Source organism: Bombina bombina, chromosome 9 (genome assembly GCF_027579735.1).
Source record: "Bombina bombina isolate aBomBom1 chromosome 9, aBomBom1.pri, whole genome shotgun sequence".
Taxonomy (NCBI): Eukaryota; Metazoa; Chordata; class Amphibia; order Anura; family Bombinatoridae; genus Bombina; species Bombina bombina.
Window position 1 is genome coordinate 47950620 of NC_069507.1, and position 11839 is coordinate 47962458.

The following is an 11839-nucleotide window of genomic DNA, read 5'->3' on the forward strand; positions in this document are numbered from 1 at the left end:
GGGTGGTACTGCAATATACGTCACTACTGTGCGGACTACAAATAGGTGGCGGGTGGTACTGCAATACACGTCACTACTGTGCAGACTACGAATAGGTGGCAGGTGGTACTGCGATACACGTCACTACTGTGCAGACTATGAATAAGTGGCGGGTGGTACTGCAATACACGTCACTACTGTGCAGACTACAATTAGGTGGCGGGTGGTACTGCAATATACGTCACTACTGTGCGGACTACAAATAGGTGGCGGGTGGTACTGCAATACACGTCACTACTGTGCAGACTACGAATGGGTGGTGGGTAGTACTGCAATACACGTCACTACTGTGCAGACTACAATTAGGTGGCGGGTGGTACTGCAATATACGTCACTACTGTGCGGACTACAAATAGGTGGCGGGTGGTACTGCAATACACGTCACTACTGTGCAGACTACGAATAGGTGGAGGAGTGAAGGAGCACAGCGGGCTACGAAATAAATCTATTTTTTTTAAATAAAGTTAGTTCATATGACAAACATTTTTATAGCCTTTCTATTAGGAATTGTATGTAGATTACAGTTATGCAGACTACGCAAACTACAAGGTGTTTACCATTACTTTAAAGAAACAGTGAAGTCCAAATTAAACTTTCATGATTCAGATAGGGCATGTCATTTTAAACAACTTTCCAATTTACTTTAATCATCAAATTTGCTTTACTCTCTTGGTATTCTTAAAGGGACACTGAACCCAAATTTTTTTATTTTGTGGTTTAAATAGAGCATGCAATTTTAAGCAACTTTCTAATTTGCTCCTATTATCAATTTTTATTTGTTCTCTTGCTATCTTTATTTGCAAAAGAAGGCATCTAAGTTATTTTTTGGTTCAGGACAATGGACACCACTTGTTTATTGGTCGGTTAAATTAATCCACCAATCAGCAAGAACAACCCAGGTTGTTCACCAAAAATGGGCCTGCATATAAACTTACATTCTTGCTTTTCAAATAAAGATACCAAGAAAACAAAGAAAATTTGATAATAGGAGTAAATAAGAAAGTTGCTTAAAATTGCCCGCTCTATCTGAATCACAAAAGAAAAAATTTGGGTTCAGTGTCCCTTTAAGTTGAAAGCTAAACCTAGGTAGGCTCATACGCTAATTTCTACGCCCTTGAAGGCCGCCTATTACCTGATGGCATTTGACAGTTTTCCACAGCTAGAGGGTGTTACTTCATGTGTGCAATATATATAACATTGTACTCACACCTGTTGAGTTATTTAAGAGTCAACACTAATTGTCTGAAATGCAAGTCTGTCAAAAGAACTAAGATAAGGGGGCAGTGTACAGAAACTTAGATACAAGGTAATCACAGAGGTAAAAAGTATATTAATATAACTGTGTTAGTTATGCAAAACTGGGGAAATGTAAATAAAGGTATTATCTATCTTTTTCAAACAATAACATTTGAGGTGTTTACTGTCCCTTTAAGTAATAATTGTTTGGAGCTTATCACTTTCTGTCTAACATGTCCTTTAAGCATTTAATTTGCCTGAATTCTGCAGTGAAGATTAGAAGCCATAGTCAGTAAGTCTGTAGACCAGTTTCACTGGAGAAAAGCTCCTAACTGCTTTTATTCACGTCTAATTGTATAGATATTAAACATTGCTGAACTATTATCCTGCAGTAAGAAATTAGTCAGGCTGTTTAACCCTTTAAAGACCAAGGTAGATTTCATGTCTAAAGTTTTTAGAGCATGCAATTTTAAACAACTTTCTAATTTGATTCTGTTATCAAAGTTGCTTCATTCTCTTGGTATCTTTTATTGAAGAATAAAACTTGATAGGCTCATAAGAATTTAGGAGTGTGCACTTGTCTTCAGTACTCTATGGCCGCAGTGCAACATTATTTGTAGCTTTGTTATACAATGTTGCAAAACACTGCTGTAATAGAGCACTAAAGACACGTGCACACTCCTAAATTCTTATGAGCCTATCAAGTTTTATTCTTCAATAAAAGGTACCATGAGAACGAAGGAAATTTGACAACAGAAGTAAATTGGAAAGTTGTTTAAAATTGCTGCTCTATTTGAATCATGAAAGTTTAATTTTTGACTTTACTGTACCTTTACATGGACAGTAAAGTGAAAATTAAGATTTAGACAAGATTTAGAGGTAAAGATAAATAAAATCTGAAAGAGCTACATTATTTTAAACCTTTTATTTCAATATAAAAAAAATAAACGTTTTAATTTGTATTGAAGAAGCTAACCTGTTATAGATTTGAAATTATCTTCATATTAATGAAAGAAATATTACCCTAGATAAGCAAAGAATTTTAGAAATGTGATCTCATTCTTCCAATAATAAATATGTTTTCCAATCTTTAAAAGAATGTTAATTAATTTATTTGTTAGTTGTTTCAACTTTTTATCAACTGTCAAGCCATTTCATTGCAAGAATGAAAAAATCACAATTTAAAAACAAACAACAGATTATTTGTATGAATGTCCACAGACATCTAACTTGTCTTATGTTCAAGATATTGTGCAATACTTTTACTATTTTCCTAGTGTAAGAAAAATCTATCTAAAAAAGTATAAATAAACAGATATATAGAGGATGAATGGATAGATGAGAGATAGATGACAGATAGATAGATAGATGATTGATTGGTTGATAGATAGATAGATAGATAGATAGATAGATAGATAGATAGATAGATAGATAGATAGATAGATAGATAGATAGTTGATTGATAGAAAGATAGTTGATTGATAGAAAGATAGACAGATAGATAGATAGATAGATAGATAGATAGATAGATGATAGATAATTGATAGATAGATCAGATAGATGGATGGATGATTGATGGATATATGATTGATGAATGGATGATGGATGATTGATGGATGGATGATTCATAGATGGATGATTGATAGATAGATATATGATTGATTGATAGAGAGATGATTGATAGATAGAGGATAGATAGATTGATAGATAGATGATTGATAGGTAGATAGATAAGATTGATGGATGGATGGATGGATGGATGGATGGATGGATGGATGATTGATGAATGGATGATGGATGGATAGATAGATGGATAGATAGATAGATGATTGATATATAGATGGATAGATAGATGATAGATAGATAGATAGATAGAAGAACTATTTTAATAAAACATTCTCACTAAACACTAAAACAAATTGAGTGTTCCCCAATACTTTTGAGTTTAGTTGTGCAGTTTACAGTATATTTTAAAAAGAATTAACAGGAAAACTTAGAAGTAATTTTATGGACTTTGTGATAGTATTTTATAATAGGATCCATAAGAATCCAGTGCACATACAAAGAATTATAACTGTGCATGCGGACTTTAAAAATAGGTGCTAGTTCTTAACATGACAAACACATACCATTATATGTATGTAAAAAAAAAAAGAAGAGTGTAAATTAAAGACCAGGAGGAGGTTAGATAGAAATGTTACCTGAGGGAGGGTGTAACTAAAAGCAATGTGCATAAACATCCTATAAGTCAACTGCAAAATAAACCATAAATGCCTTGGGAGACAACACGTGTGCGCATGTGCATATCTTTAACCTGAAAATAAAAAAAGGATAATTTTTAATTAACTGTAACTAAGACGGATAGTTGCATCTCCTGATGTATAAGTTGATGGATAATTTACTTTTGCAGGTTTTTGGCACCGAGCAAACTGTTGTTTGTTTTACAGATACTGGCCCTATGGCTCCGATGGTTGTCAGTTACATGGGTTCCAAGGCTTTGTGGCAGCTTTGTCTAGTATCAGCTCCTGCGCAGCCATCGCGTGGGACCGCTATCATCAGTACTGTACTCGTAAGTAATGGATGTCAGCTGAGACACTGCAACATTTATCACACAGACAAAAAACAACATCTGAATGCACAGAGACTGTGTCATGTACATTTGTATTTTCAGTTTTTACCTAACATCTAGCTGTGATATCTGTCATTGGTAATAATAGATGGAAACTACATTTACTAGTGGTACTGTTTTGTTGCCAGGCTTGTAGAGGTGTGTCCCTCTCCTCCAATAGACCTGTAGTAGGTGCTTTGTCAGGCAGTGAGCATTATCAGGAAGTGCACAGCTGATACAGCTGTATTAGTTTCAATTTCATTTTAACCCCTTAACGACCGAAACGTACCCTGTACATCGCTGGTCATTAAGTGTTTGGTTGTAAAAGCGCAGGTCTTGCCGCAAAAACATTCTATTAGACCTTCTCTCCCTCCTGCAGGCTTGTTAAACTAGTGCAGTCTTGCCGCTGGCAGAGAGAACGGGCTATTAAAAAACACCCCCCATAGAAAGACCAGTACAGGGTATGTCACTGATCATTAAGGGGTTATTAAACAGGTTTCACTTAAAGGTAAACTGAACCCAAAATTTTTCTTTCGTGATTCATATAGAACATGAAATTTTAAGCAACTTTCTAATTTACTCCTATTTTTAATAAGCCAATATGTTTAAAGAGCATTCCGTATAAAATAAATAGTGGCACAAATCCATCTTTTTTCATGAGAACAAAGCTAATTTGATAATAGTAGTTAAATGGAAACTTGAATCATGAAAGAAATATTTTGGGTTTCATGTCCCTTTAAAGGGACACTGAACCCAAATTTTTTTTCTTTCGTGATTCAGATAGAGCATGCAATTTTAAGCAACTTTCTAATTTACTCCTATTATCAAATTTTCTTCATTCTCTTGGGGTGTTTATTTGAAAAGCAAAAATGTAAGTTTAGATGCTGGCCCATTTTTTGTGAACAACCTAGGTTGTCTTTGCGGATTGGACAGCACCAATAAACAAGTGTTGTCCATGGTACTGAACCAAAAAATTTACTGTCTTCTTAGCTTACATGCCTTCTTTTTCAAATAAAGATAGCAAGAGAATGAAGAAAAATTGATAATAGGAGTAAATTAGAAAGTTGCTTAAAATTGCATGCTCTGTCTGAATTATGAAAGAAAAATTTTGGGTTCAGTGTCCCTTTAATAATATGTTCTAACAAAATAGAATATTTGGCTTTTACAGTAGATTGTCTCTTTAAAAGTAATAGCTTTGGACACATTTTTATTTTATTTTTCTACATCTGTAAACCCCAAGTTAAATTCACAAAAAAAGCAAAAACACACTGAACAATAGGGTAGGTTCACTAGAAGCCTGCAGCCTCTCTAATCTCCCAAATACCTAACCAATTCAAAGGATAATCAGAATGATTTATCTTAAAGGGACACAAAACCCATTATTTTCTTTCATGATTTACATAGAGAATACAATTTGAAACAACTTTCCAGTTTACCTTCTGTAAGTATCTTTTGTTGAAGAAACAGCAATGCACATAGGTGAGCCAATAACACAAGGCATACATGTGCAGCCACCAATTCGCTGTTCCTATGCCTATCTAGATATGCTTTTCAACATAGGACACCAAGAGAATGAAACAAATTATAGGATAGAAGTAAATTGGAAACTTATTTAAAATGTTATTCTCTATCTGAATAATGTGGGGTTCATGTCCCTTTAATGTAACGTGTTTCTGTGCTGGATAAAGCTATCGACTGCTTTACTTTCCAACGTTTTTCGTCCCTTTCACTAGAGCACAGGGGAAATAATCATCTGATCAGTAACCATGGTTACTAATCTGATTTCACTCATCAGTTGATTATTTCACCTGTGCTCTAGTAGATATTATGAAAATCTGATCTGTTGATAATCACCTATCTAAGAGAGCTATTCACTAAAGTACACACACCTCTACATCATTTTATGAATGTCCTCTATAGAATAGCTTAGGAATTGGGCAGGATGAAGAGAATATTGGTGAAATATTAACTATAATATAATATGTTCTATAGGATCACAGATCTGTGTTATTGGACAGTTCTCAAACCCTTAGCAAACATATAGATGATTGTTGTTCATTTGCAGGGGTCAAGTCCTAAAAAAAAAGTGTGGGAACTCACCAAGACTTCCACCCCCCTCACAATTAATATTGTTTTAGACACACACACTTACATACATACTGTATTAATATGTATATAATTTATTCACTTTGGTTAATGAAAGAAAATTAAAACCAACGAAGGGTTGAATGGGTAGTCTTTGGTACTGAAACTCCTCCTCTGTCACAGTCTCTCCCACTTAAGGTGCAATAGTCCTATTTTTGCTGAGGGGAGCTAAGTAACCCCAGAGCATGCCAAAGAAATGTAAGCACCATGTGTTCCACTCACTGCAGGGTGATCACACAGCTGACAGACTTGCATTTAGTGTATTGTATGAAGTGTTACTGCCCATTACTAGAGGATCCCACTATCCCTCTAACCAGACTGTGCTCCAGCTCCTCCCACCAGCAGCAGCAGTGTTTAATGAAGTGTTTCTGTTTTCTGTCCAGAGGAAACTTAGTTCCACCTGCAAAAATAGTGCCTGAAACTCTGTTCCCTTGCGTTCCCGCTGGACTTGACCCCTGCTCATTTGGGATTATGAAGTACATATAGAATGATTACAGAAATGTGCCTGGAACTTGTTATGAGCTAAGATATGTGCAGGTTTTATTACTAATTTTGTATCCACAAATTTAATATATTGTTTTTATCATTTGTATTATGTTTTGTGCAATATGACCCACTATAAATTAACCTAATATAAATATTCTTTCAGTAAGTATCAGTACATCTTTGCAGGTAGCAAGTTGCACTGGAGTACAGCTATAACTGTGGTTTTGTTTGTCTGGGGATTTTCGGCATTTTGGTCTGTCATGCCCCTCTTTGGTTGGGGTGAATATGACTACGAACCTTTGAGGACCTGCTGCACTCTGGATTACACTAAAGGGGATAGGTAAGCTTCTTATGATAGGTCTCTTAAACATATCCTTAGATAAATATTTATTAAAGGGACAATAAACACGTTGAGATGGTAATATAATATAAAAAATTGAATACATAAAAAAACTCTGCAATATACTTTCATTATTTATATTGTCCCCTTTTCCTGTAATTTTAAAATTGTGAGCTTTTCCTTTCCTGTTAGAAATGTAAGTGCAGAGCACTGTTATATTCCACACATCCATTGGCTGCACACTCTAGAGACCTATGTATAACTGTCTCTAATTGGCCACAGCAGAGAAGGTAACCTAAATTACAACATGGCAGCTCCCATTGTTTTATAGACACGAATATTTTACACTTATTTTGTCAATACTTAAACAACTAATGAAAATTTAAAAACGTCCTCAACATGTTATTCTCAGACTAATCTTTTCTTTGAATGTATCCTTCTGTCTAGCATTTATTTAGTGTTCAGTGTCCCTTTAAGCTCTTAATTTTAAAGGGTCATTAAACACTATGATGTTTGCAATATAAAATGTATAATTATATGTAGTAAAAACGTTTAGCAAAATACTTTCATTATATATTTTGTCCCCGTTTCCAGTAATTTAACTTTAAAATTGTTGATTTTCTAAATTCCACTGAGTTTCTATAAAGTAATGGGCAGCACCATGTTGGAAGCTAGGTTTTCTTCTTATCTATCTCTTCCGCTGAGGACAATTAGTGACCGATATAAAAAAACTAAAGTGTGCAAACAAGGCTGTGTGGAATATGGGAAAATTATCTAACAGGGTTTATATGCAACAACAACAGGGTGTTTACAGATGGATTTAGGGTATGGGAGGCTTTCTAAAAACAGCCAGAGCTTCGAGCGCTGCAGGGAAGCAAGGAATCAAGGAAGCTTAGTGATATTAGAATAGCAATAACTGCTTACATATTAATGCTGCTATATACTTCCCCTCTGCACAATCACTGCTTGTAGATTATCTCACGTGAAAGCCTCTGATTGTGATAGTAAATCCTGCAGTGGTGTCTGCAATTATACAGCTGAAATTGAATAAGGAAAACTTAAAGGGACACTGAACCCAAAATTTTTATTTTGTGATTCAGATAGAGCATGCAATTTTAAGCAACTTTCTAATTTACTCCTATTACCAAATGTTCTTCATTTTCTTGGTATTTTTATTTGAAAAGCAAGAATGTAAGTTTAGATGCCGGCCAATTTTTGATGAACAACCTGGGTTGTTCTTGCTGATTGGTGGATAAATTAATCCACCAATAAACAAGTGCTGTCCAGGGTTCTTGACTTTATTTTTCAAATAAAGATAGCAAGAGAACAAAGAAAAATTGATAATAGGAGTAAATTAGAAAGTTGCTTAAAATTGCATGCTCTATCTGAATCATGAAATAAAACATTTGGGTTCAGTATCCCTTTAAAATTATGGTAAACCGTCCCCTTTATAAAATCAGATCCGGAATGTTAGTGATATTTTAGATGAAGTTTAATTTGTCAGTTGTAATGAAGCTGCGCTATAACTTTCTTTTTATTGTAGATATGAAATTCAAATTTCCTGCTCTCTGTTGCCCACTTCAAAAGTTATTTTTTCTGTGAGCTAAAGGTTTGAATTCTTGTCTAATCAGCACTCTCCCCATATGGCACTTTTGTTGTAACTAGAGCACAGATTGGAGAGCAATTCAAAAGCTCACAGAACAATTGACTTTTGAAGTGGGCAGCGGAGTTTGGGGTATTTGAATTTCATATCTATATTAAAAAACAAGTTATAGCGCAACTTCATTACAACTGATGAATTAAACTCTAAAATATCACTACCGTGAGCAATCTGTTTCCATCCGCACCACTGCTAAACCATCTAAATGCATCTTTTAGGTTATTGGGATGGGCAGACAGTACACTGTTTTTCTATCTCTCTATGGGCGTTTGACAACTTTGGCAAGGATTTTTTAAAACTATATTTATTTCTCTTGTTTCTTAAAGGCACGGTTCTATTTAGGTGTGAATTGTAAACAATATGATGGATACAATTGTTGCTGCTTACTATCTTTCTTAGAGACCCTTAAACGTGATCTCGCAGTTGTGAACAGGTTTTTATAGAGCATAAGCCTCCATGCATGTCTTGACAGTGTATGTATTATTAATATCACGGTTATGCGTGCTTATTCCAGATAGATAGATTTTGAACTACCCCATGTCATTTTCATTAAACAGCTTTAATGTAAATCTTTCTTTCAAGCAAAGATAGATCCTTAAAGGGGCAGTACATTCAAAATTAAACTTTTATTATTCAAGCTAGAGCATGTGTTTTCAAACAACTTTCCAATTTTTTTATTATCAAAATTGGTTAATTTTCTCCTATCCTTTGTTGAAGAGTAAATCCAGGTAGATTCATAGGAACTCAGAAATGTGCACTTGTTTTTAGTACTCTATGGCAGTAGTTTTATGTTATACATTGTTGCAAACACTGCTGCAGTAGAGTACTAAAGACACATGCACGTTCCTGAGCTCTAATGCACCTACTTAGGTTTACACTTTAAGAAAGGATACTAAGAGAACAAAGCAATGTTGATAATATAATTAAATTGGAAAGTAGTTTAAATATGCATGCTGAAAGTTTAATTATGACTTTGCTGTCGTTTTAAAATGTTTAAAAAGTGCTGATTCATATACATGACTTATTTAACCCCTTTAAAGACTAACCCACCAATAACAATATCTTTTTTTTTTTAAGCAGAAATTTTATCTCGTTCCTCTTGCCGCTGGCTTTCTTTGAGTTTCTGATCCCCCTCTTTATAATGCTGACAGCTTATCAGTCAATAAAGCAGAAAATGAAGAAGAGTGGCCAGTTCAAGGTACTTCCATAACCTTCTTGTTTTTTAATGGGACATGAAACCAAAACTTTTTCTTCCTGATTCAGATAGAGCATACAATATTAAACAATTTTCCATTTTACTTCTTTTATCAAATTTCCTTAGTTCACTTGGCATCCTTTGTTGCAAAACACACCTAGGTAGGCTCAGGAACTGGGAGCTATCAGCTGATTGATGGCTGCACATATATGCCTCTTGTCATTGGCTTACCAATGTGTTCAGCTAGCACCCAGTAGGCATTGCTGCTCCTTCAACAAAGGATACCAAGAGAATGATGCACAATTAATAATGCAAGTAAATTGGAAAGTTATTCAAAGATGTATACACTTTATGTCCATTTAACCTTGTCAATAAATGCAATTGATATGAAACCCACATTTTTTCTTTCATGATTCAGACAGAGCATGCAATTTTAAGCAACTTTCTAATTTACCTCCTATTATCAATTTGTTCTCTTGGAATCTTTATTGAAAAAATCAGGAATGTAATCAATTTTGATAAAAGTAAATTAGAAAGTTGTTTAAAATTGCATGCCCTATTTGAATAGGAGCCAAGCCATTTTTGGTTCAGTACCTGGGTAGCGCTTGCTGATTGGCGGCTGCATTTACCAAGAGAACGAATACAATTTTATAATATATAAGTAACATAGGCCTAGATTTGGAGTTTGGCGGTAGCCGTGAAAACCAGCGTTAGAGGCTCCTAACGCTGGTTTTAGGCTAACTCCGGTATTTGGAGTCACTCAAAATAGGGTCTAACGCTCACTTTTCAGCCGCGACTTTTCCATACCGCAGATCCCCTTACGTCAATTGCGTATCCTATCTTTTCAATGGGATCTTTCTAACTCCGGTATTTAGAGTCGTGTCTGAAGTGAACGTTAGACATCTAACGACAAAACTCCAGCCGCAGGAAAAAAGTCAGTAGTTAAGAGCTTTCTGGGCTAACGCCGGTTTATAAAGCTCTTAACTACTGTGCTCTAAAGTACACTAACACCCATAAACTACCTATGTACCCCTAAACCGAGGTCCCCCCACATCGCCGCCACTCGATTAAATTTTTTTAACCCCTAATCTGCCGACCGCCACCTACGTTATACTTATGTACCCCTAATCTGCTGCCCCTAACACCGCCGACCCCTGTATTATATTTATTAACCCCTAACCTGCCCCCCACAACGTCGCCTCCACCTACCTACACTTATTAACCCCTAATCTGCCGACCGCAAAGCGCCGCCACCTACGTTATCCTTATGTACCCCTAATCTGCTGCCCCTAACACCGCCGACCCCTATATTATATTTATTAACCCCTAATCTGCCCCCCTCAACGTCGCCTCCACCTGCCTACACTTATTAACCCCTAATCTGCCGACCGGAGCTCACCGCTATTCTAATAAATGTATTAACCCCTAAAGCTAAGTCTAACCCTAACACTAACACCCCCCTAAATTAAATATAATTTTAATCTAACGAAATTATTTTTATCTCTTATTAAATAAATTATTCCTATTTAAAGCTAAATACTTACCTGTAAAATAAATCCTAATATAGCTACAATATAAATTATAATTATATTATAGCTATTTTAGGATTAATATTTATTTGACAGGCAACTTTGTAATTATTTTAACCAGGTACAATAGCTATTAAATAGTTAAGAACTATTTAATAGTTACCTAGTTAAAATAATTACAAAATTACCTGTAAAATAAATCCTAACCTAAGTTACAATTAAACCCAACACTATACTATCATTAAATTAATTAAATAAAATACCTACAATTACCTACAATTAAACCGAACACTACACTATCAATAAATAAATTAAATACAAGTCCTACAAATAACTACAATGAAATAAACTAACTAAAGTACAAAAAATAAAAAAGAACTAAGTTACAAAAAATAAAAAAATATTTACAAACATAAGAAAAATATTACAACAATTTTAAACTAATTACACCTACTCTAAGCCCCCTAATAAAATAACAAAGACCCCCAAAATAAAAAATGCCCTACCCTATTCTAAATTACTAAAGTTCAAAGCTCTTTTACCTTTCCAGCCCTGAACAGGGCCCTTTGCGGGGCATGCCCCAAGAAGTTCAGCTCTTTTG

The 11839-nt window shown here is 34.9% G+C and overlaps 1 protein-coding gene across 2 annotated transcripts in view; it reads left to right on the top strand.

The window, feature by feature from the left end:
• Positions 1 to 11839, top strand: part of RGR (retinal G protein coupled receptor) — a 29619-nt gene that overhangs the window by 10326 nt on the left and 7454 nt on the right. The window contains exons 3-5 of one of the 2 annotated variants that reach the window (XM_053691643.1): positions 3723 to 3844; positions 6701 to 6854; positions 9592 to 9712. In XM_053691643.1, coding sequence (XP_053547618.1) covers positions 3723 to 3844; positions 6701 to 6854; positions 9592 to 9712 — 397 coding nt within the window. The remainder of the gene's footprint in view (positions 1 to 3722; positions 3845 to 6700; positions 6855 to 9591; positions 9713 to 11839) is intronic. The other variant, XM_053691644.1, reaches the window with a different exon arrangement.